At 54.9% G+C, this 24,718-nt stretch overlaps 1 protein-coding gene and 1 non-coding gene across 3 annotated transcripts; one reads left to right on the forward strand and one right to left on the reverse strand.

Annotated features, from left to right (window-relative positions):
* Nucleotides 1–328: 328 nt before the first annotated feature.
* On the reverse strand, nt 329–24,170 carry ADA (adenosine deaminase). 2 transcript variants are annotated; one of them, XM_025000255.2, is made up of 12 exons: nt 23,750–24,170; nt 13,018–13,079; nt 10,126–10,248; nt 7,022–7,165; nt 6,171–6,286; nt 4,858–4,985; nt 3,867–3,938; nt 3,677–3,778; nt 3,313–3,377; nt 1,847–1,976; nt 1,129–1,294; nt 329–653 (listed from the first exon to the last, which is right to left on the reverse strand). In XM_025000255.2, exons 1-12 carry the CDS (start codon nt 24,074–24,076, stop codon nt 640–642), a joined length of 1,449 nt encoding a protein of 482 aa, XP_024856023.2. In that variant the 5' UTR covers nt 24,077–24,170; the 3' UTR covers nt 329–639.
* TRNAG-CCC (transfer RNA glycine (anticodon CCC)) lies at nt 8,583–8,655 on the forward strand. Its single transcript has one exon. It is a non-coding gene; the product is annotated as a tRNA-Gly (tRNA).
* Nucleotides 24,171–24,718: the final 548 nt, after the last annotated feature.

Consider the following 24,718-nt stretch of genomic DNA (forward strand, 5'->3'; position numbering starts at 1 on the left):
CTCGGCCCAGTATCTAATGAGCCCTCTTCATCTCACCCTCTCCCACCCCACTTCACAGCCATGGGAACCCAAAAGGAAAGTTTCCCCCTTAGGACCTAAGGTCGAAGGGGCTTAAGAGTTCAGTGCACATTTAAGAAACTGACTCTTCGAGAGAAGCCTGGTTTCTTCTGGAAACCTTTCTGTCCTCCCTCTTCCCATTCACAGCCCCTGCCAGGCTTGCAGGACACTGCTGCTGGGCAGACTGCCTGCAGCTGGGGGCCCTGAGGCCCCCTCCATTCTCCACAAACCCAAGGCGCCCGCCCAGACCACAGTGCACACGACACAGGGCTGCACGGCCCCAGCCATTGGCTTCTTTATTGAGCACCAGATTTTCAGCACAAGTCACCAGAGGAGGAGGAATTTGGATTCAGCCTGCCCTAGGCCCTGATCCTGGCCCAGGCACACAATCAGAGGAGAGCCACGGCCCTGCCGAGGTATATGTGTGTACGGAAAGAGGCACGTGGGCTTCACAATCATTGGTAGATGATTCTGGAAATCACAGTCTTCCTGGAAGGAGTAAAGGTAAGCGTGTCGCTTGACCCTGGGGCTGTGAAGGCTCCATCCACAGGGCCAGGACTCGGAGAGGTAGCCACGACACCTTCACAGACACTGCTCTGCTTGACAAGTCAGAGAAGCAAAAGGTTAGGCAACTTGTAGTATCCAGGACATCAAACAAACAAAAAAAATCACAGGACATCAGAGCCAGAAAGGAACCCCTTTGTACAGATGGGGAGACTGAGGCTTGGAGCAAGGGAGGGCTCTGTCAAGGCCACACAGGAAGGAAGAAGCAGAACAAAGCTGCGACCTGGGCTCAACTCCCTGCCCTTGGCTTTGGGCAGCCCTGGAGATGCCCCCGATTGCTGGGACCTTTGGGAGTGGGTTTCAGAAAGTCTTGTCCCCAGACCAGCCTCATGAGAGGCTTATGCAGAACGTAAGCTGGTCTTGTCAGGGGCTACCACCAGCCAGGAAGTCATCACCCAGCCTTGGTGCGGCCCGGAATAGGGGTGGAGAGCGCCCTGCTAGAAGCCCCCAGAAGCCAGACAGGAGCCAGGGCAGGACGCCAGCCCAGCAGGTCCACCAGAAACATACCTGCAGAGGCCGGAGAGGGCATCCCGTAGGCCTTATAGAGCAGATCAAGAAGCTCCTTCTTCTCATCTTCAGGGAGGAAACTGGACTTGGCTGCATTGATGTTCTGGAAGGTCCAGCACGACAGACAGCGTGAAACCAGACAGCACGGAAGGGAGCCCTTGGCAATCTAGTGACGGTCCAGCCTCTTCATTAGACACGGGCAATTCGATAAGCTCATCATGGGGAGCCCTTGTCCAGGCTCACAGGCAGCAAGTGCCAGAGCGCAGACTATGAGGGTCTGTGTTCTTAAAGTGGCAGGACGTGACACACAGATGCGGGAAGGAGGCTGGAGAAACCTTTGAAGACAGGGCAGGATGTGTGGGGCCAGAGGGACAGTCCTGCAGGGACAGACTGGGGGTATCAGAACCACTGAAATCAAGGGCTCATCCTGGGGTCCAGGAGTAGCCTGCAAACCACATGTAGGATGTAGAGCTGAGCCCCTTTCTGGGGAGATGGCTGACAGTGCTGAGGGTCTCTTAGGGCACTTGAGCCAAGCAAAGGATAGAAAATCCAGTCCCAGGTCAGGATCTCAGCCACAGATGTCTTCTCCGTGGAAGACATCAAACTCCACGTCTGGCTTGGCCTGGCCTGTTGAGACTCGCCCCTAGTTCTCCAGGGATTCCAGGACCTGCAGGCCACACACTCACACAGCCCAGAGTTAAGGCTCACAGCCACTTACCAGTCTCTTAAACTCCTCTTCGGTGAAGCCCATTTCATTCTTGGTCATCTGGTAATCCGTGTCCAGCGTGGACTTGAAGATGAGCGGGTCATCCGTGTTGAGCGAGTAGTTAACCTGGTCGTTTTTGAACCTAGATATGGGGGAAGGGAGCAAGGAGAAGCACCCTCCTGTTACTCATGGACGGCCACCCTCCTCGGAGCCTTGTGGCACCCTTGGACGTGCCTGGAAGATCTCGTCATTGTAGAGAGGAAGAAGAACTCAGAGAACTCCAGCGACTTGTCTAAGGCCACAAAACCAGCAACTCAAGACTTAAGGCATCCAGCCAGGCTTAGAGCCAGCTAAAGGCAGGAGAGGAGCCAAGTGGAAAGGTGCTTGGGGCGGGCTAAAAAAGCCCCCCCCACCCCAGCTACCACCCTCTCTAGCCTCCCTTCAGAGCCGCCACCCTGGGAGAGCTGTTGGCACCCCTCTCGCCCAGCCATCCTCAGTCCCATGGGATCTGACTCTTCAGACCCACCATGGAAACTTTGCACCGCCTCTGACCGCCATCTTGTTGAGTCCAGAGGACTTTTCCTAGCTCTCACCTCACCCGACTTGTGTCGCAGAATTTTATACTGTTGACCTTTTCCCTAGATTTCTCCAACACCACCACTGGGCTTTCCTTCTGCCCATCCCTTTAGTATCACTGTCCTTCTGGGTTTCTCTCCTAAGCTCTCCTGCTTCACCACCTGCTGAGGGCTTCCCTTCTCCTTCAAACACCACATCTGCTTAGACGACTCAAGTCTTCCTCCAGCCCACAGACTGTAAACGCATATGCCTCCAGGAACCTCCACTTGGAAGTCCTGTAGGTACTGCCCACTCCACGTTCTAAAGCAGACTTTGGGCCCCTGTTGTAAATGCAGCCCAAGCTCCCTTCCTTGTCATAGTCTTGGCAGACAGACCATCAGTGCTGGCCTGACTGCGGTCACCCAGAGTTCTCGGTGAGCTTCTCCTGAGTCAGCTTTGCCCTCCTGAGGCTTCTCCCAGGACAGCCTGAAGAAGGGCCAAGGTCGTAGGGTGGGACTGGATGGATGGGTAGGGGAACAGACTCTCCAGGGGGAAGTGTCAAGATGGTGCTGTGGGAATGCCCAGAGACCACGTGGGCAAGACAGACTCATCTTCATTGCTAGGAGACAGAATCTGGAGTGTGGAAGTTCCCTTGCGGTTAACAGGGCACTCTGCTAGAGCTGGATGGGGCTATAGGGCCCCCAGCTCTGCTTTCCAATAGCTGAGTGACCTTGGTCAAGTTACACCACATCCAAGCTTTGGATTCTTCACTTGTCGGAGGATGAGGACAATAATTCCTGCTTCCCAAGCACTGGAAGAGATTCCATACCCGAGAGACCCAGCAGGGCCAGCACGCGGTATCTGCACCCCCTTCCCACCCTTGGCTTTTCTAGTAACAAAAACCGAGTGGGACCAGGCCTCACCGAACAACCGGGTGTTCCGTGTCGGGCTTCCAGGCGCCGGTGAGGTAGCTGGACCAGGGGCAGACCTGGAAGAGGCGGCGGGTGGCTGGCACGAAACTCCACATCCTCCCGGGCCACGTTGACCCCCCTTCCCCTGGCCCCGGCCAGAGCCACCTGCCCTGGCAGCATGCTTGCCCTGGTCACGCCAGTGGCCTTGTAGTTGAGTCCCACGAACCTGTCAGCCCCCCACCCAGCAGCAATTAGGCCCGCGGCCATGCTCCCACGGCCCCTGACCGCCCCGCTGTGGCCCCCTGGCCACGCCCCGTGCCACTGGCCCCGCCCCACTTTGCACCGCCTCCCTGTCCTCCCCTCCCCGGCCCCTCACCTCGAAGTGCATGTTTTCCTGCCGCAGCCTGTTGTAAAGGGTGGTATCCTCCAGGGTGTGGTAGCCATGCCCCAGCCTCTCGGTCTTGAGTGTGTCCACGGCCTGCGGACAAGCATCGTGGAGTCCAGCGTGGGCCTCGGGAGCAGGGGGAGCAGGGAGAAGGACCCCTCCACCAACCCGCACCACTCACCTCTTTCACCACATTGGCCGAGCCCACTTCCCCGGCGTGGACCGTGCGGTGGACGCCGCTCTTCACGGCCTCCTGCAAGGGCAAGGGCAAGGTCAGGGGCGGCCTGGGGTTCTCCCTGTGGGCCTTGCCTTCACCGCACCCTGGGGCTGAGTCAGCCTGGCCTGCTTCCAGACAGGGAGATCCGGGTGGGTTTTGTTTTTGTAACCACATGTAAGTGGTCGCTCTCATTTATTAGACAGTTATTATGTGTCAGGCACTGTACTTGGTTTGGATACACTATGGTAACGTTCACAGCTGCTCTGATACTTGCCTTACAGGGAGGGGCAAGGGACAAACTCAGGAGGGTCAGGGATCAGACAGCTAGGGAGTGGGGGCTGAGCTCTGGAGCCAGGTAGACTCCAGAGCTGTTCTCCACCCCAAGCTTCACCCCTTCCATGGGAAGCACGTCATGAGGCTTTGAGAGGTTGGCTCCATCCAACCCAGTCATCCCAGCAGATGGAACAGGCCCAGAGAAGGGACAGTCTTGCCCAAGGTCACAAGGCAAATCATTAGGCAGAAAGGCTCCAACACAGGACCCCCAGCATCCAGTGGGGTTTTTTCCTTCATACCAGAGTTCCAATTTCTAGAGCCCCTAGACAACTTCCCTGGTGACTCAGATGGTAAAGAATCTGCCTGCAATGCAGGATACTGGGGTTCAATCCTTTTGTTCAGAAGATCCCCTGGAGAAGGGAAAGACTACCCCCTCCATTACTCTTGCCTGGACAATTCCACGGACAGAGGAGCCTGGCAGGCTACAGTCCATGGGGTTGCAAAAGAGTCAGGCACGACTGAGCGACTAACACTTTAGACTCAAGTCAAGAACGCTTGGGAGCCCAGGGGGCCTTGGGATCCCCAGTCAGTGTGACCACTCCCTGCTGGGGTGGGGATATGCTCTCTGCGTGCAGCTTCCCCCATGCCTGCAGCTCCCTGACCTCCTTTCCCCAGGACCCACCGCATAGGCCTGCACATGTCCAGGGAAGAGGCTGCTGCCTTCAATGGTCTCATCTCCAGCCAGGTCAATGGCCACCACGGTCTGCTCTCGGTACTTCTTACACAGCTCCACCACCTCAGAGGACCAGCCTGTGGGCAAGATGCCCGCCGGGCCTCTGGCAGCGGCATGGAGGAGAAAGACCTCCCACCCCATGCACCCCTGCCTCCCGCGCAAGGCCAGCACAAGGCAGAGGGCCCCGAGTCCTGTCTTCCAGGCCTGACTCCACAGCCTTCCAGGCCTCAGTGTCCTCTCCTCGCAGAGCGGACACCACCTGCTGTGGCACAAGGTCAAGGCCCCGCGGGTGAAACACCAGGGGCAGGGCCTGGGCTCAGTGAAGGACAAGTGGCAGTCCTCTCTCTCGATCCCCGACACCCACCTCGACTCAGCAGAGGGGATGGGGGTCCACACAGGTTAACATTTAAACCTAAAATGTAACTCGCACTCGTGTTACTAAACGTATTCCTAACTACCACACCCTCACAACCAGTGAGGTCATCGTAAAGAATGAACCAGCACAGGCTCTGCAACCAGATGGCCCTGGCTTCTGATCTGGGCTTTCTGCTTTGCTGATTGAGCCTCTACCTCAGTTTCGTCATCTGTCGAATGGGGATACATGGTGGTCGAATTTATCGACCACCAATGTCAAATGGTGGTCCTGCCTCCTAGGCCCCTGCGAGGATTAGAGAGAATACAAGCCACTCTGCCCAGGGAGGCCCTGTGGGTTGACATCAGCCCCTCACTGTGGTCTCACTCCTCCTTAGGGCAGGGAATAGGGTGAGTACGGTCACCTCCTGTGACAAGGCATATCTGAGGTCCAGAGAGGTGATGTGATCTGGCCAGAGTCGCCCAGCCTTGGAAGCACAAGCCCTGGAGATGCGACCTGTGTCAGCCACAGGGAGACCCTTCAGGCCCCGGAGCTCAGACCCTAGTCCCAAGTTCCGCAGCTCTGACAGGAGGGGGCCCAGCCCACAGAGTCTCCAGGAAGGACTGCGAGCTGATGGGAACCTGGCTTGGCTTCTCTCTATTGTGCAGGCTCCCTTGGTTTTGAGCCTCCTGCAGGTCACATGGCTCTCAGGCTCAACCTCCCTGGGGAGCCAAGTCTGTTGCAGGAAATTCTTAGCCTGCCCGGAAGGAAGCCCCACCACAGTCCAGCTGATGGGCTCAAGGGAGACCACGGGGTGAGGGTGGGGACACAGAGGAGACCGGGTACGACCCCGGTGCCCCCCAGGCCACGGTGGTGGCAGATGGGTGGCCGGGGCCAGGGTCACACTCACTGGGCTGGTGGCGCATGCAGCACAGGATGGACCGCACCTTCACGCCGAAGTCCCGCTCCCCCTCCTGCAGGCCCTGGTTCACCAGTGACACCACCTCATCCGGGGTGAGGTCCCCTCTGTGTGTGGGGAAGAGAAGGGTGGGCCCGAGACAAAGGCAGGCATAAAGGACAGAGGCTGGGACAGAGGAGGTAGGAGAGAGAGGAAGGAGGGGTCTTCCAGGAGAAGCCCTAGGCCCCACTAGCCAACTGCCTCCACGGAAAGGCTGAGGGAGATGGCCCCAAGGCCTAGGACACCCCCTTCCATCTTCCTTGGGTCTGCCTGGGAGCTTTCAGACCTGGAAGTTCTGTCCCAACTGGGGGGTCGTCAGACAGCCCCCTACTCAAGATGCAGAGCTCTGCTAAGCTAAGGTGTTCTGATCCCCATTTGTCCACAAGTATCAGAGTCACAGCCAGAAGGGGGCAAGGCGGTTGAGAGGTACCACGGGGGTCATCCCTGGGGTCTAGGCAGAAGGGGCAAGAATGGGTCACATCGCTTCAGCTACTGGGTGAGGATGGGACCCCTAGATGTCATTGGATAAGTAGGTTCATGTTGCTAGACCACAGGCCTGTGCCCAGGACCAAGGATGGCAAGACACAGCCAAACGCTTTTGCCCAAGGTAAGAACAGAAGCCCAGGTGATGGATGGGAACCACATCCCTCAGGGCAGAGACAGGCCCATCTTGCTGAGGCTGTGGACCAGCTCAGGATGCAAGATCCAAGTCTTGCTTGGGCCAGGGCTCCCAGGGTGCCCCTCAGTCTCGGGCCAGGCCACCCTGCCACAGCCCCCACACAGCCCTCCGGGGGGTCACTCACTCAGCCTGGTTCCAGGGGATCGGCTCCACCTTGGAGTTGGCCAGCAGGTGTGGGCTGTAGCGCACCTCCACATACACCACGCCGTCCTTGGCCTTCATCTCCACAAACTCGTAGGCAATCCTTTTGACAGCCTCCCGGCAGCCCCTGGGAAGGGAAGAGAGGGATTCGAGAGCACTCCCCTTGGGTGCTCCAGGAGTGACAAAGCTGTCCCCAACCCATGACAGACCAAACCCACGTGGGGCCCCCAATCTCTCATCCCCCAGTCACAAGCTCTGGGCCTCTACTGCAGAAGATCCCAGAAGCCCAGCACATCCTGTCAGCTCTACTTCCCAACTCGGTGCCAGTCCTCGCCCCCTCCAGCCTGGTTTGACCACCTCACCAGCCTCTCTGTCTCCACATTTGTCCCAGTACAGCAGCTATTGCAGTCTTTTAAAAATGGAAATCAAGGGACACCACTCTGGGACTTCCCTGGTCTGGTTAAGAATCTGCCTTGCAGTTCAGGGAACGCAGGTTCAATCCCTGGTCAGGGAACTAAGATCCCACTAAGGCTGCCGAGCAACTAAGCTCACGTGCTGCAGCTAGAGAGACCCTGCATCGCAGCTAGAGAGTCCCTGCACCGCACCTAGGGAGTCCCTGCACCGCACCTAGGGAGTCCCTGCACAGCAACGAGAGATCTCACATCACACCATGAAAGATCCTGAGTGCCGTAACTAAGACGATGCACCCAAAAATAAGAGTGTCGCTCCTCCACTCTGAACCCTAATGGCATTCCACCTCATGGAGGAAATCTCAACTCTGAGACCCTTCCCACAAAGCCTGCACAATCCGGTCCCTGCCAACCTCCCTGCTCCTTCCTTGAGGCCTCCAGGGCCTTCTTTCCACCGAGCGAACAGTCAAGCTAGTTCGCAGGTCAGGGCCTTCATCTTTGCAGCTCCCTGGCCTACAAGCTCTTCCTTGGATTACCCTGTCCTCCCTGCTCCCTCCATTCAGAGCCCGGCTCCAACCTCACCTCCTCAGGGAGGCCTTCCCTGGCCACTTCATTTTAAAACAGCCCTTCTCCCTTCTCCACCCCTTTCCTAGGGCTTCAGTTTTCTCCCTGCCGCTTACCGCCACCTGACATGACAGATCACGTGGTTTCTTTATTAGCCGATTTTTACCTCCCCAACCTAAAACATAGTTTCCATGAGACAAGGACCCTTCTGTCTTGGCATGGCTACGATCCCTCAGCCAAGAACAGAGTCTAGGACACTGCAGCCACTGAAATATTTCTTGAGTGATAGATGTAGGCCAGCAGGGAGGAGAAATAGGAGAAAAGGACACACAAAGGCAGCAAAAGCAAAACTAGAGGAGGGGGATTGCACCAAACTAAAGAGCTTCCACACAGCAAAGGAAACCAGCAGCAGAGTGACAGGCAACCTACCGAACGGGAGAAAGTGTTTGCAAACCACACACGCAGTAAGGGGCTAATGCCCCGAATGCGGAAGGAATTCCTACAACTCAACAGCAAAGCAAACAACAATACAAAAATTGATTTAAAAACAAAATAGGCAAAGGGGGGACTTCCCTGTTGGTCCAGTGACTAAGATTCTGTGCTCCCAATGCAGGGGGCCCAGGTTCGATCCCTGGACAGGGAACTGGATCCCACGCGCCACAACTAAGACCAGCACAGCCAATAAATAGTTTTAGAAAATAGAGGACCTGAGTAGACGTTTGCCAAAAGACATACAAATGGCCAACAGGTACACGAGAAGGTGCCTAATGTCACTAATCACCAGGGAAATGCAAAGCAAAACTGAGTTAAGCCCTCACAAAGCTGCCCTCTTCTGTCTTGTGGCCAAGAGACAGGAGCTGGGTAGCAGCACAGGAGAGGTACCTCGGCCTGTATATGAGCTCCGCCAGTCCATGTGTCTGGGTGTGGGGTGTCCAGGGGGAGGCAGCATGTGCACCACAGCATCTACTGACATGCCAAGGATGGGGGCCCTGCGGGCCCTCCAGTCTGAGCCCAGAAGCTTCCAGAAAGCAGCCAGCAGCCTTGGCACACATCTTCCTTCCTTCCTTCCCCAGGACTCCTCATTCCTGTCCTGCCACCTACCCAGCCAAAGGTTTCTATCCATCTTGCACACCCTCCTCACTGGTCCTCCAACAGCTTGTCCTCCAGACCTGTCTTTAGGTCCAGCCTGCTGGACAATAGCACACATTTCCCTCCCAAGGATCCATCCATACTGCCTCCTCCAGGCAGCCTTCCCTGCCTCCTCCAGTCCCCTCCACCTCTTCCCCCTCTGAGCTCTGGCAGCACTGACTGCCAAGGCCCAATTATCGCCTCCCTTGGGAAACTCTGCTTCGTGCCAGTAAGCTCACGGTGACACCGGGGCAAGAATCTGGGCTTCACCCCTTGCCAGCTGTGTGGTCTGAATAAGTTCCTTCAACTGTGAACTGAGTAAGTTCCTTCAACTTTCCTGAGCCTTCATCTCCTCCTCTGCCAATGAGGAGGGGGTCCAGCTCTCAGGACTGTGAACAGCTACAAAGAGGACAGTTCTGTGAGCTGTACACATTACATTCTTCTTTATCTAAGAGTCTGCTATTTTTTTTTTAATGGAAGGAATGAAAAATAAATTTAAAAATGGAAGGAATGAAAAGCAACATCAAACCAGCAGTGCCTGGCTTTCAATAAAGGTAGCAACTGTCCTCATAGAAACAGGGAGCTTCCTGAGGACAGCGCTGTGTCCATTCCAAACCCCAGCCTGGGAGGGAGAGGGTCATAAGACCCATAGACTAGACGAGGGAGCTGAGGCGCAGAGTGGGCAGATTCCCCCAGTGTTGCAGTTATCTCATGAAAGATTCTGATACTAGGATCTGTGTTCTCAATCCTCACATTCTGTCACTTTTCTATGGAAGGAGAGGAGTTTCCGCCCATCACACCCACTTTCCAGAAGGGAAAGCCAAGGCCCAAAGGCGTGGGAGATTTGCAGCAGGAGTGCGCCTAATGGTGAGAGGTAGAGCAGAGTAGCCCAGTGCCTTCTCCTGCCCCACAGGCTGCGGTGTGCAGGCTGGGGGCTGGCAGCATGACAGGACGCTGCCCAAGGCCTGGGGGTGGGAAGACTCACGCAATGGCAGGCATGTAGTAGTCGAACTTGGCCAGGAACTCTGGGAGGCTAAGTGGCTTGTCCATGCCGATGATGTTCTGTAGCTCCTCTGGCGTGTCGGCGGGGAGAGCGATGCCCCTCTTCCTGGGGACGAAACAATGAGGATGGTGGACGACCCTGGGCAGGACCCTACAGTTCCTGACAGAGTGCAGGTATCCAGCTCCTCCCATTGGACAGATGGGAAAACTGAGGCCTAGGGCGTATAGAACCAGGACCCAAATCCTTCCAGGACCTCCTGTCACTGAAGCCATGACAAGCCAACAAATCTCAAGGAGGACAACTGGTGTTAAAACCCATTTAACACATGAACACACACACACACACACACACACACACACACACCGGTGTCTGAGGACATGGAAGATGCCAAGGCGAACTCGCAGTAGAGCCAGCTGATCCTGTGCCAGGTCAGGGGTCATCAGAGGCAAGAACGGCAGCACACAATGCCCGGGGCAGGCGCAGGCGCCGGACTTCCCCACCCCACCCTCCAAGTGGCCGACACATCAGAGAGGCTGGGCCGGCTCATTGTGCTGGCAGAGCACAGAGGCCTCCCCAGCTCTCTCCCCTCCCTGCCCACAGCCCCCCACACGTGGCCGCTCAGTTCAGGCTGGCTGAGAACAGCCCTTCTGCTCCGGGGCCTCTGTTTCTCCGCAGAGCTCCCTGCCTCCTCCCAGCCGGGGCCTGCAGGGTGCAAGACTGGGCTGGGTTCCTTGCTTCTCTGCTCTTCTGGGCCCTGTCCCCACCCATGGGTCACCCCGGGCCTCAGTTTTTCCATTTGTAGGATAAAAGCGACAGGCAAAGAACCCCAGACACTCAAGAGATGCTTCTCCCATGAGGGTCAGGAGATCAAAGGAACCCTAGGAAACAAACAGGCAGAGAAAGATTAAAAACCTTAAAATGAACAGCCTCAAGGAGAGGAAACAATGCCCATCCTTGAAATGAGAACACTCCTTTTTAAAAAGGGGACTTTCAGGGAGGAAGAAAGAGCTCTCGGAGATCTAGAAGAATAGGGCAGTGAACATCAGGATGTAATAAAAGGAATGGAAAATAGAATTGAGGAAATCCTCCAGCAAATAGAACAAAAGACAAGATAAAAAATAGGAGCAAATGATTAAGAAAATTAAGTGATTCAACCAAGAGGTTCGGCCTCCAGTGACCTGCAGAGCAAGAACAGAAGACAGAAGGGATGACATTGCCAAAGAAATGGAAAATGGACCGAAGTGTTGCAGTCCTTTTAATAGCTTGTTATTAAAATACTAAAATGTTTCTCTACATAAATACCTGTTCCCTAAGTCTCCCTAAACGTGTCCTCTTCTGCTTCAAGGTGACCCCAGGCCTCATGAGTGTCCTGTGGGTATCACCAGGGGGCACCCTGGTGCTCAAGCTCTGAGTTAGGCCTCCGTCCCTGCCAGGTGTCCCCAGGGAAGATGATGCCCATGGTGTGGCATGTTTGAGAACACTTGGCATGAACTAACCAAGAAGTAGTAGAAGAGGTCAAAGAGATTAACACAGGCTTTGTAGAACTTCAAGGGCCATGTGGGGACACTGGCTTTGACCCCGAGCAAGTTGGGAGGGTTTGACCAAGGAAGCGATCCAATTGCACAATGTTCTAAGGTGATTGTTCTGACTCCAGTATTGTTGGAGACAATAGATGGGGGAGGTCAGGGTGGCCACTTGGAGACCAGTCAGGAAGTCATTGCAATAGTCCAATGGCTCAAACCAGGATGGTGACAGGAAGGAGACAGTGGTCAGATTCAGAATGGGCTTGTGGCAAAGTCGGGAAGGAGATTGAGAAAGAAATTAAAGCCCCCAGAGACAAGATAGAATAAGAAGAAACAGGTGAGGGAACTCCCTAATGGTCCCGGAGTTGGGACTCTCTAGTGTCACTGCTGAGGGCCTGGGTCTGACCCTTGGTCAGGAAACTAAGATCCCACAAGCCATGGCATGGGAGCCAAAAACAAAAAAACAGGTGAGAACACAGTCAACGGAGGCTCAAGTCACAGGGCAGGTAAATGGCCACTGGATTTGGCTGGGGTGGAGGAGGTGTCAGGCCAGACACACCCACGCTTCCCCCTCTCAGCCACAGCCCACCCCACCTAGGAGGCCTCCAGCATGTTCTGTCCATATCCCTGTCTGACTGACTCCCCGGTCCCCTGCCTGCTGACCTCAAGATCAAACTCCAGCTGGATCAAACCCACACCCCTTCTCTAGAGCCCAAAGAAGTGCCTAGATGGTTCCCAGGATGCCAAGTCGACGTGGAAACAGGAAACCTAACCCGCTGCCCAACAAGGGCTACTCCCTTTCCTCCTCCCTCTACCCTGCCCTGGGCACTCTCAGATTCTTGCTCCACTAATGAGCGTGATCTGACCCCTTAATGGGTTGCCCGCGATTAGATCCCATCTGGGTACCTGGTTAACCCACACTAATGGCCTCATTAGGGACCCTGCGTCAACAGCTGGTACTTGACACTGGGCAAAGGATAGGCAGAGATAAGCCCAGTGGCTTCACCCCACTTAGTCAGAGGCATAGGTTACAATTAATAATAGTAATATCATCACAAAGTGACATTTATGGAGCACTTAGCATGCTCGCCCTCAGCTAAGTATTTTTTGTGCAATACTTCATCCAAACCTCCAGCTCACTGGGGCAATGGTCAGGGGCACGGACTCAGGATCACACCTGTTTACATCACAACTCACTTCCCCTACCCTGACTCAGTTTCCTTGCCAGTAAGTTGGGGACAATAATATACCCACCTCACAAGTTGTCACGAGATTTCAGTAAGTCAATCCAAGCCACATGGACCTCTCCAGAGGCCTCCTGGGGAAGAAGGCCTCTTATCTGTGGACTTACCTGCCATAATATAAGATGGTTTCGGGCTTGATGGCTCCATCCAGGTGGACATGCAGTTCTACCTGCAAGGGCGCAGAGGAAAAAGAGAAAAAACAAACACCCATAAACTGGAGAACCCTGTGGACAGAGGAGCCTGGTGGGCTACAGTCCATGTGGTTGCCAAGAGCTGGCCATGACTGAAGCGAGTTGGAATGCGATGGTGTATTTGTTTCAGGTGGGCAGCACAGGGACTCAGCCATACATATACATGTATCCATTCTCCCCTTGCGTTTCAAGTCGCTTCCCCACAGGGAAGACCAGGCAAGAATACTGGAGTGGGTGGCCATGCTCTCCTCCAGGGGATCTCCCTGACTCAGGGGCTGAACCAGAGCCTCTAACGTATCCTGCGTTGGCAGGTGGGTTCTCTACCACTAGCACCGCCTGGGAAGCCCTGACTGGCTATACTCCGATACAAAATAAAGTTTTTGTTCTTCCTTAAAAGATCTTCCCACAACTCCAGAAAGGGCACTAGCGACTTGGCTACCTTGGTGATCCTCTCCCATATGCTCATCCCCACCAACGACACTCAGGACACAAAGCTAAAAGCTTACGGACAGGGACTTGGGGGCCAGCTCATCAGACTGGACTCCCAGCTCTGCCTCTTCTCTGGCTGTGCGATCTTAGACAAGACACTTGAGCTCTCTGAGCCTGTTTCCTCAACAGCCAAAAAGATTGTCTCCCTGTCCAAGAACATTTTAAGGATTTTAAAACGTGGCAAGTTCAGCCCATGGGCAAGAGCCCCTGCCTCTTAGGCAGGGTCCTTCGCATAGACTATTAAGAAAAGCAGAGCGGGTTCTGGGAGACAGTGGGGAAGCAACTGCCCTCTCTCTGCTCCATGTCATGGAAGAGCTTTTCCCCAGCCAGGGAGACCATTTTTAATAAACATCTCTACCAGGGTGGGGCCTTCTCTGGAACTTGGGAGTCCGGACAAGAAGTGGCCACCCTGGCTTGAGAGGGAGTAGCCAGGGACCCACTGGCCCACGGGCATTCCGGGAGCACCCACATGAGCTGCCTCCTGTGTGGGAAACCCAGCCTGGGGCCCCCAGGGGGCCAGGAGGGCCAGGGCCACCAAGCCCCCCATCAGCAGGAGATCAGAATAACCAGATCTCTCCGGAAGTCATTCAGCTGGCAAAGGACCAACTCTCACAGATTCTGCATCCAGTGAGCTTTAGATTCCCTGACAAGATGAATTGAATGCCCACTTAGCCAAAAGTTGATGGATTCTCAAGAAGTACTCTACACTGGGAACACTGAAGGGCAGGGAACTGCCAACCAGCTGTTCGACCTTGGACAGGTGACCTCACCTCTCTGAGCCTCCTGTTTCTTTTTTTTTAAGTCTGTATTGAATTTGTCACAATATTGCCTCTCTTTTATGTTTTGGGTTTTTTTTTTTTGTCCACAAGGCAAGTGGGATCTCAGCTCCCTGATCAGGGATCAACCCACACTCCCTGCATTGGAGGAGTCCTGGTCCCATGAGGCTTACAGTCCAGCAAGAGAGAGAGATGTTAAGTAAATGTCACACTGGTGAATGCACAGTCACAAGCCAAGTCAGCTCCTGGGAGGCATGAATGCAGACCTACCAAAGAGGTAACAAACAAAAGAACTCAGCTAGAGGGCCGATGATGGTTTCCCAGAGAAAGCAGAGGTTGAGCTAAGAGCTAAGGATGAAATTTCCTAAAGGATATCAACCCTAAATATTCATTGGAAGGACTGATGCTCAAGGTCCAATACTTTGGCCACCTGATGCAAAGAGCTGACTCACTGAAAAAGACCCTGATGCTGGGAAAGATTGAGGGCAGGAGAAGATGGGGGTGACAGAGGATGAGATGGTTGGATGGCATCACTGACTCAATGGACATGAGTTTGAGCAAACTCTTGGAGATGGTGAAGGACAAGGAAGCATCGTGTGCTGCAGTTCATGGGGTATCAAAGAATCGGACACGACTTAGTGACTTAACAACAGGCAAAAGCGGGGGTGAGCGGGAAGGCTGGAAGAGCATCTAGACAGAGGGAACAGCATGTACGAAGGCCATGTGGTAGGAGAAGAACATGGAGTGAGAGGGACTGAACACAGGTCCAGAGAGGAGAGCAATGGTGGGACTGGAGAGGCTGTAGGGGCACCAGGAGGATTGGGTTCTGACCTGAGAGCAACAGAGACATGGGTTTGATGCTGAAGAGGGCAGTGCATAGCTAGAGACTGCTGTAGTCAAGTTTCTGAATGATGATGGTGTCGCGGACTGGGATGGTGAGGCCAACATGCCAGGTGGACAGAAAGGGGTGTCAGGGAGGATGTTTCAGGTCAGGCCTGGGTGAGAAGCGATTCTGACACTGAGACAGAGAGCCCAGGAAGAGGATCAAGCTCTGAGCAGGAAGGAGGTGCAGAGGCATGGGGAGAGACGCACAGTCAGTGTGATCTTGGGTGTGTGAAGCTGGGATGCCACCAAGACCTTCACGTGCACGGGGACTGAGCCAGTGGCTGTGCAGGTCTGGAGCTCCCAGAGAGATCCAGGCTGGAGATGTGAGTAGGAATACGGAGGCTGTGGTCTTGAATGAGCTCCCCCAGGGAGGGAACATAGAGGAAAGAGCAGGAAAGGAAGCCTGGGTGAGCACCAGTGCCCAGTGGCTTACAGAAGCGTGTGAGCCTGGAGAAGAGCTGCCGGACGGATGAAAGAAGGGGAGCCAGGAGTGTGCAGGCTGCAGAAGGTGAGAAGATTTCAACAGGGAGGAGTCCCCTCCCCACCCCGCTGCGGCTGGTGCAGGGGGCTGAATGGTGAACCCCCCAAAAGACAGCTATATCCTAATCCCCAGATTTGGGGATTTGTACAGGGCAAACGATGGGATGAAAAATCTTAAGGAGTTTTTTTCTGGAATATCTGGGTGGGCCCTACACCCAATCCCCTTTTCCCTCATGAGGGAGGCAGAGAGTTTTGAGAGGCACACATGAGAGGAAGCAGCATTAGGACCACGGCAAAACGTGAAAGTGAGGTCACCACAAGCCAAGGGACACCTGGAGCCCCCAGAAGCTGAAGAGCTGACAAATGGTTATGAGAAGGTAGGAGAGGGTCCCTCTGAGAAGGAGGAAATAGAGGAAGAGTCAGCAGGGGAAAGGGACAAGGAAGGAGAGCTATCAGCTCCAGGCAGAGGGACATGCGGGCATTATGTGTCTGAATCAGGCCGTGAGAGATGAGGCCAGAGAGAGAGTTAGGCAGATGGAGGGCAGGGAGATCTCACAGGTCACAGGAAAGGGTGATCTGCTGAAGGGTTTCCCACAGGGAGAGTCACCTTGTAAAAGCTTCCTCTGGCTGCTGTGTGGAAAGCAGGCTGAAGGAAGTCAGAACAGAAGACAGAGACCTGAGGGTGTAGTCCAGATGGGAGATGAGCCCCACGGGGAAGACCCGCTGCAGTGCCAGACACGGTACATGTTCAGGGAGCAGGAACTGACTGGTTCTCCGGAAAGGAGGCCTCAGGGAGCCCGTAGGATACAGGTGGCAAGGGCACCCCGGGCGGAGGGAAAGCAGAGCCTGCCCCTTGCGCCCAACCTCCCCCACCATTGCCCCCCCATCCCGTCTCACGCTGTGTTCTTCAGGGCCTCCTGGGAAGCTGCCCAGACACGTTTCAGGGGAGGAACAGAGGCCAGGAACTGCCTGCACTGGAGGTCCATGCTCAGACAGGCCTCCCACTGCACTTTCTGGAAAACAGATGACCCATGGAGAAAGCTGTCAGCCTACCCCAGATGACAAGCAGGCACAAGCTCAGAGATGGCGGTGGGTAGGGGGCAGGTACCCTGCTCTGTCAGCCCCCTTCAGGGGAAAGAAATAGCAGTGACCTCCAATTTACCATCTCCTATGTTCTGGACCATCTATGTGCATCATTTTATACCATCCTTCCTGGGAAAGATTGAAGGCGGGAGGAGAAGGGGACAACAGAGGATGAGATGGTTAGATGGCATCACCAACTCAACGCACATGAGTTTGAGTAAGCTCCAGGAGCTGGCCATAGGACAGGGAGGCCTGGCGTGCTGCAGACCACGGGGTCGCAAAGAGTCAGACACAACTAAGTGACTGAACTGAACTGAATATCATCCTTACAACCAGGGAGGTAGGGACTTCACTCCCATTTTACACATGAGGAGACAGGCTCCCAAAAAGTATCCAAGGATGCAGAGGCAGTGATGGAGTTAGGATCTGTGCTACCCAGGTTTGAACTGAGCTCCTGCTCTACTGTCTCTGCAGGCCTAACGTCAGATGTAAGGAGCTGCTTACTGTTATCAGACCCTTTATTTCCTTTCATCTTTGCCCCTAGGCAAGCTCCTCGGGGGATACCCTAGCTCCATGTTGCGGATGGGGAAATGGACTTGCCACTGAGCTCAGAGAAATTCAGGAACCTGCCGGGTTACCCAGACCAACAAGGGCAGAGCTGGGGCAGAACCCAAGCCCCTCCACCTCTAACCCAAGTCCTGCCCACCGGCCATACTACCTCCTGAGAACTTGCAGCGCACCTACACCAGGCCTCCTGAGTGCTAGGGGTGGGGGGACCTCAACCCCCACCCCTGCAGTCACTTTCCACGAGGCTGACTCACAGTGAGCCTCTGACAGAATTGCAGGAAATCCTCCAGGTCTGAACAGGAAACATCCCCAGTTACCAAAAAATATTTACTAAGTCTCCCCACCCCCAGGTGCCAGGCACTGTGGGGAACACAGGGAATCTGTGCTCTCAGAAGATACCAGGCAGGCAGGTGAGGCCCAGGAAGGAATATGCACTCCCCAAGGTCCCTGGTGACTCAGTGGTAGAGAACCCGCCTGCCAGTGGAGGAGACCTGGGTTTGATCCCTGGGTTGTGAAGGTCCCCTGGAGAAGGGAATGGTTACCTGCTCCAGTATTTTTGCCCGGAGAATCCCATGGACCAAGGAGCCTGGGGGGCTATATAGTCCAGGGATCACAAGGAGTCAGACATGACTTAGTGACTAAACAACGACAAAGGTCACGTGAGGTATCAGTGGCAGGGCCAGGACGAGGACCCAGGTCTTGAACTCTAGGACCAGGCACTCCCAGATCTGACTTCCACTCGTGACTGGCCGGGCTGTCTACCTTCAAGGCACAGCTGAACCAGACTACTTCTCCTCAGCACCCCCTGCCCCAACTCACCAAACAAACCCATTTTGTTTTCATCTCCCTGACTTTTATTTTTGTTTATTTATTTAATGTTGTAGACCACACTGCGCAGCATGCGGGATCTTAGTTCCTCAACCAGGGATCGAACCCCTGCCCCCTGCATTGGGAGCTCAGAGTCTTAACCACTGGGACCACCAGGGACGTCCCCATCCCACTGGCTTTTTCAGTTCACTTACTTATCATGCCTGGGTCCCTGACTCTCAGTTCCCTTCAAACGGGGACTTTGTGGCATCCTGCTGTGCCCCCAGTGCCTAAGACAGAGCCCCGCACAGCAGGAGGGGCTCAGTAGGTGCTAAACAGCTAAGTGATTATTTTCTCCTCTCCCTGTCCTGGGTCAGCAGTGCTGTGTCCTCTCTCTGCAGGGCTGACCTGCCCACCTTGGGCCTAGCAGAGAACCCAGATGGGGCAGAGTAGCCAGGGTGGCTTGGCCAGCCCCCAGGACCTGGGCACTGCAGTCAGAACCAGGAGGAGCCACAGGTGCCCGTGACCCTTCTTAGACCCACTCTCGGCACTGAGTTAGGCAACACCAGGGGTCAGTGCCTTCATGCCACCACAGCCTTTCAGCCAACTTTTGGGGTGATGTCAGGAGACAGAGCAGCCTCAGGGCTGCCATTGTTTCAACCACACCTCCTCCACGAAGTCCTCTGGGCTCAGCCCCATCTGCACCTGCAGCTCCGAGGTACAGAGCAAAAAGGGCCATCCCTCAGCGCCTCCGGCTGACTCAGAGCTCAGCTGAGCTCCCTGGGCCTCTGTGAGCTTCCCCAGGGGGTTTCACAAATGGCAAGGTGTGTCTTCAGCCAGGGGTCAACCTATAGGGCAACAGCCTAGGAACTCAGCAAGGTTACCCCCATTTTATAGATAAGAAGACAGAGGCTCAGTGAGATTTAATAACTTGCCCAAGGGCACAGTCTAATGAGTGCCACGCCCGGAAGCTGTTTGATTCTAAAGAGGGAGGTCGTAACCACCACATCACACTCTGTTCATCCTGCATATCCGTGCTGAGTCAGTGCTGGTCAAATCTAAACAGGATGATTGATAACCACGATGAGGGTGATCAATAGCAGCTAGCATCGGCCTGCCCGCTCTCCCAGGCCTGCACTTGGTGTTTTATGTAGGGTGGATACAAATATGATTTCCATTTTACAGATGGGGAAACTGAGGCACAGAGAAGCAACTCCCTTGAGAAACCTAGAGACTGTCTCTCTCCTGACCTTGCTCCTCTGGGGCCTCAGAACCTAAGTAATGAGGGTGAGATGGCCCCCAACCCTCTATAAATATAGGCTTGAGCCTCACCTTGGCTGCCCTGGCCTATTCTTCTCCCCTGTCCAAATCCAGGCCACAGTCCTACCCTTCTCTGGCCCAGGGGCATCCCCCAGGACAACAGGGTAGGCGGACAAGCTTCTTCCAGCTCCCAGGTCCCAGGAGCCCTTCCCACGCAGGCCACCCCCACCCTGAGGTCAGACATAGAATTGTAGAATCGGGAGGCTGTCTGCCCTGCCTGCCCTGCCCAGCTTCGCTGTGTGACCCTGGACACCGCACCTCCCCTCTCTGGCCCTTGCTTCTTCCTCTGTGAAACACAAGGCTTGAAGGAAACCCAATCTCTCTCTTCCCCGCCCTCCCAACTGCCACGTGCATTGTAACAGGTAGGGGCGGAGGGCTCTTCCCAGCCAGGCCGCATTTTTCTTTTAACAGGTGGCTCTAGTAACAGCAAAGCCCCAAAAGCCCACAGCAGTGCTAACCCAGTGGGCTTTGTGGCTGGAAGACAAGAGGCGAGAGTGAGAGCTGCAGGTGCAGGTGGAGAGGCCACCGCAGCCCCCACCGCACTCCCCAGGGAGGAAATGCATCCCCGAGGACCTGCCCGCCAGCCAGGTGCTTCACAGGCCCCAGTCAGCATCCACTTCCCCCCAAGAACTATGTGACCCTGGCTTTATCAGCCCACTTTACAGAGAAGGAAACTGGGGCTCAGGGAACTGTCTACTTGAGCCCTTGTAGCTGCTAAGCGGTGAGGCAAGGATCCCTGCTCAGTCTGTCTGAAGCCCACGGCCACCTTGATTCTAACTCCGCCCCTGCCCCCACAAAGTGGGGTGTAAATATGCAAAGCAGTTAACAGCATCTACCTTGGTCTTGGGTAGGTCTGGGTTCACGCTAGCTCTGCTGTTTTCTGGCCGTGTGACTTTGACAAGTTCCTTCCCCTCTCTGAGCCTCAGTCTTATATGTATATGAAGATAATAACAGGACTGTATATTTTTTTTTTTTTTTGCAGCATAAGTGTCTGCATTTCCCTGACCAGGGATCCACCCTGCGCCCCCTACATTGGAAAGTGGAACCTTAACCACTGGATCGCCGGGGAAGTCCCATAATAGGACTTACTTTAAAGGACTGCTATGAGCACTAAATGAGTTAATATACACAAAGCAGTTAGAACAGTGCCTGAAACAGAGTGAACATTCAAATAAGAGAAAGAAAAAAGTATGTTAGACATTGAGCTTCAATACTCTGCATGAACAGGGGGCCCGGGCTGTTGCAACCTGAACCAGCCCACAGCTTCAAGGCTGTCAGATTTTGTGTAGCATTGAACAAGCCACTTCACCTGTCACGCCTTAGTTTCATCATCTGTAAACGGGGACGAAAACATCCGCTTTGTCGAGCTGTCCGGAGGATTCTGTGAGATAAATCACCCAGGTGCCTGGTACCCACAAACACTCAAATGGCAGCATCGTTCCTTTTATTACAGTGACAGCCGTGTGACCAGCATTGCCCTCCGTGACACTGAACTCCTGAGGGCCATGAGATTTTCCAGCCTTGCCTCCTGTGGAGACAGACTGATAAGGGTCCCCCCTCCACCCGCCTTTGCACCTCCTCCAGTGCCCAGCAGGTGTTCAGGAAGTTATTTGTTGGAATAACACGATCAGAGCAGGTAGGCAGCTGCCTAGGGTTTTGCTACTCAAAGTGTGGTCCAGCAGCACTAGCACCTCCTGGGAGCTTGTTAGGAGCACAGCATCTCAGGCCCCAAACCCAGATCTTCTGATTCAGAGTCTGAATGCTAACAGGTGTCAGGTGATGTGAATACACATGAAAATTTGGAAGACATGGCCTTGCTTTGCCTTCTCAAAGTTGGCCAGTCCTGAGAAACCAAAGAACCCAGCAGCGGCTTCTGTCCCAGAGAGGCCCACACCTGGGGCACCACCCCCTCTAGTGGCTTCTGCAGAGGCAGTTCAGGAGAGCTGGCTAGGGCACAGAATTTCTGAAGCCAGCCCACCCTGGGCTCTAACCCCAGCATCAACACATCCTAGCTATGTGATAATAGGCCTCATTAATTTCTGTGTCTCTCTGTTCATCTGTAAAATGAGACAACACCAGCTACCACCCAGAGTCACTGCTGCTGCTGCTAAGTCATGTCAGTTGTGTCCGATTCTGTGCGACCCCATAGACGGCAGCCCACCAGGCTCCCCCATCCCCAAGATTCTCCAGGCAAGAACACTGGAGTGGGTTGCCATTTCCTTCTCCAATGCATGAAAGTGAAAAAAAGTGAAGTCGCTCAGTCGTGTCCGACTCTTAGTGACCCCATGGACTGCAGCCTACCAGGCGCCTCCGTCCATGGGATTTTCCAGGCATCGCTAGGATCAAGTAAATTAATGAAGGGTAGTATATTCAGAATGGTGCCTGGCACAGAGCAATAATTCAACTCAATAGGTTCTAGCTATTAATTCTAGTGGTTCCCCATCCCACACAAGGGAAGGCAGGGAGTTGGCTCTGGTCACAATGGCTGAGATCCACACTCCTGGCTTCACTGACCAGCTTGGACACACTCCCTCCTCTCAATAATACAAAATGTATTGCATCTCGCGTATGTAGTGGGTGACACTCTATCTTCCCTCTCAAGCATTGCCTTTTAATCTTTGGACACGTCCGTTACAGGTAGAGCCCATTTCTCAGCTGCAGAAACTGAGGCCCAGAGAGGGGAAATGGCCTGCCAGCTTGAAGCAGAGAGGATTGGGAGAGGCCCAAATAATAGGCATGATAATAGTCCCTCCCTTACAGGGCTGTTACAGAGGTGTTGAAGGTGTTGGCGCATATAGCAAGTTCCACAAAAGGGTCATCTGTTATCTCTCTCCATAACCCCCATTTCACTCCCAGTCAAGAGGTTTTGTCTTCTGCCTTGGGATGCATATTAGGGTCAGATGGCTCCCCAGCCCAAAGGCAGGGGGACTCCCAAAGCACTGAAAACAGGAAATTCCCTCGCAGTCCAGTGGTTTGGCTCCATGCTTTCACCAACATCCTGCCTGGGGACTTCCCTGGGGGTCCAGTGGTTAAGACAATGCACTTCCACTGCAGGAGGCATGGGTTCCATCCCTGGTCAGGGACCTAAGATCCAGCATGCTGCGTGCACAGCCAAAAAAATAAGTTTACAAAAGCAGGGGGGAAGCCTTCAAAGGAACAAAACACTAATGATGGGACATGGGGCATCCAGGTGAGCTGGGAAGGAGGCATGCAGACGGCAGATGTTCAGCCCCAGTGCCTGAAACATCTGGCAGGGAGCAGCAGAAGGGTTTGCCCTCTGGTGGGGGCATCAGAAGTGGGAACCAGGCCTTACCTCGTCAGAGTCCCCCCACCCCTTCTCCCCCACACTCAGGATTCTCACCCATGCTTTAGCAGTACCTGCCATCATCACTCACACCTATTTCTCAGAGAGGCAAGTTGAGGTTGATTGCAGCTCGCTCCTTCCTCTGACCCCACCCAACCCATCTTAAACCCTACGAGCTGATTCACTCTGCTGGACAGACTCCTGGGCTCCTTTCCCTGGACTCTCTCAGTGCTCCCAAGCCTGCCAAGTGGGCCCAGACCCTCCCTGACCCCACCATTCCCAAGACACCACAGCTGGTGGGAGAAGGGACAAGGAATTTATCCCTTTGTGGCTAGTGTCCATGACTCGGCCCAGAGTGAACTCTATGGGGGCCCAAGGCCTAAGGCCCATCCAGCCCCTCTAAAGTGGGGAGAGGGGTTCCCTGCTCCCCTCCCTACCCTTTATGGCATGGCCCACTGCTCTCACAGGCACATCCACAAACCAGGGTTCCTTGGTGCTCACAAAATAGTCACAGTGTTGGAGTATAAAGCTGTTTCCATTCACCCTGCACTCATGTGCTGTTCACACTAGGTGCCTGTGGGTGTAGATACAGGGGCCCATTTGACAGCCAAGGTTCAGATAGGTTAAGCCACCTGCCTAGGCTGCTCAGCACAGGCATTGCTAGGATGCCCATTTGACAGACAGTGAAACTGAGACCCAGATGGGCCAAATCAGAGGCAGAAGCAGAACTTGGAGGACAGCCAGGGGCGCCTCCAGATTCAGAACTCTTCCTGTCTCACTGCCTCTCATTAACCGGCCTAGAGGCGGCCAAGGACCTGAGCTGAGGGAAGAACGCGCCTGCAGCTGCCCCATTTGCTCCCGGGGCAGTGGATACCCCCAAGCCCTCCAGCCAGACAAGGAACCGGACCCCGGAACCCGAGCCCCCGCCCGCGCTCACTTTGGGCTTGTTGAAAGCTGGCGTCTGGGCCATGGTGCCAAGCGTGCGCTCCGGCGCTGCTCGCTCTGCCGAAAGAAGATCGGTGGTCCCCGATGGGTCGGTGGCAGGTCCGCTTCTCCGGGGGCCCGCAGTGACCGCGGCCCGCCACGCTCCTCTTAACGGGGCCCGGCCCCGCCCCCGCCGTCCGGGCCCCGCCCCCTCCCCCGCCCCCTTGCCGGAGCCCCCGCCCCTCCCCTCCCCATCGACTGGCGCGCTGTGCATTTCCTGGAATTCCTGCCGCGCAGGGTAGACAAACCCGAGTCCCCTCGGAGCCTTGGCCTGCCCCATGTCTCTGGCCCGGGACCCTGGGTAGGAGCCACCTGTGGGCTCACACTCCAGCCGCCTGGCCGGGCTCTGTGCCGGCCCGGTCCCTCCTGCAGGGTTACACTACTGCCTGGGCGCCTACATGTGCCAGGCCACAGCTGGAAACTGGGAAATCGGTGCGCTTCACAGACTTCATGGGGCTCGCACTCTACCGGACAAGACACACGCTCATCGCAGAATCACACAACAGAAATGTATAATCAGGAAGCTTTAGCAGGGACCAGTCGAGGCCGGCAGGTGGGGGAAGGCTTCTCCGGGGATCTTAAGGAGTTTATCAAGTGAAGGGGGTTGGGGTGGGTAGGGGGTGGAATGGAAGAGGGCAGCCCGGGTGGAGAGGGTCTTCTGTGTTGGAGACCCCAGGGAGCTGGGGAATGAAAAGAGGGAGGGGGCAGACAGCAAATTCTCTCCTAGGCATTTACCCTTGAGAAACGACCCACGGTGCCGCCAGAGAACGCCTATAAGAATGTTCCCACGGTGCTGTTTCTAATAGCAAAAACATTCCAAACACCCAGCTGCCCATCCCCAGGCGGGTGGGCAAATAAAACTGGGATAGTCACACCATGGAATATTATACAGCAGTGAAATTGAATGACCTTCAGACAACAA

This window comes from Bos taurus, chromosome 13, assembly GCF_002263795.3.
Source record: "Bos taurus isolate L1 Dominette 01449 registration number 42190680 breed Hereford chromosome 13, ARS-UCD2.0, whole genome shotgun sequence".
Classification (NCBI taxonomy): Eukaryota; Metazoa; Chordata; class Mammalia; order Artiodactyla; family Bovidae; genus Bos; species Bos taurus.

Bases quoted from the DNA above. Each gene is read 5' to 3' on its own strand.
- ADA (XM_025000255.2), bottom strand. From the start codon at position 24,076: ATGGGGCAGGCCAAGGCTCCGAGGGGACTCGGGTTTGTCTACCCTGCG. The intron at 10,249-13,017 runs GTAAGTCCACAG...TTTCGTCCCCAG, and splicing joins ACCATCTTATATTATGGCAG to GAAGAGGGGCATCGCTCTCC. The intron at 3,378-3,676 runs GTGAGGGGCCGG...CGCCTCTTCCAG, and splicing joins AGGAAAACATGCACTTCGAG to GTCTGCCCCTGGTCCAGCTA.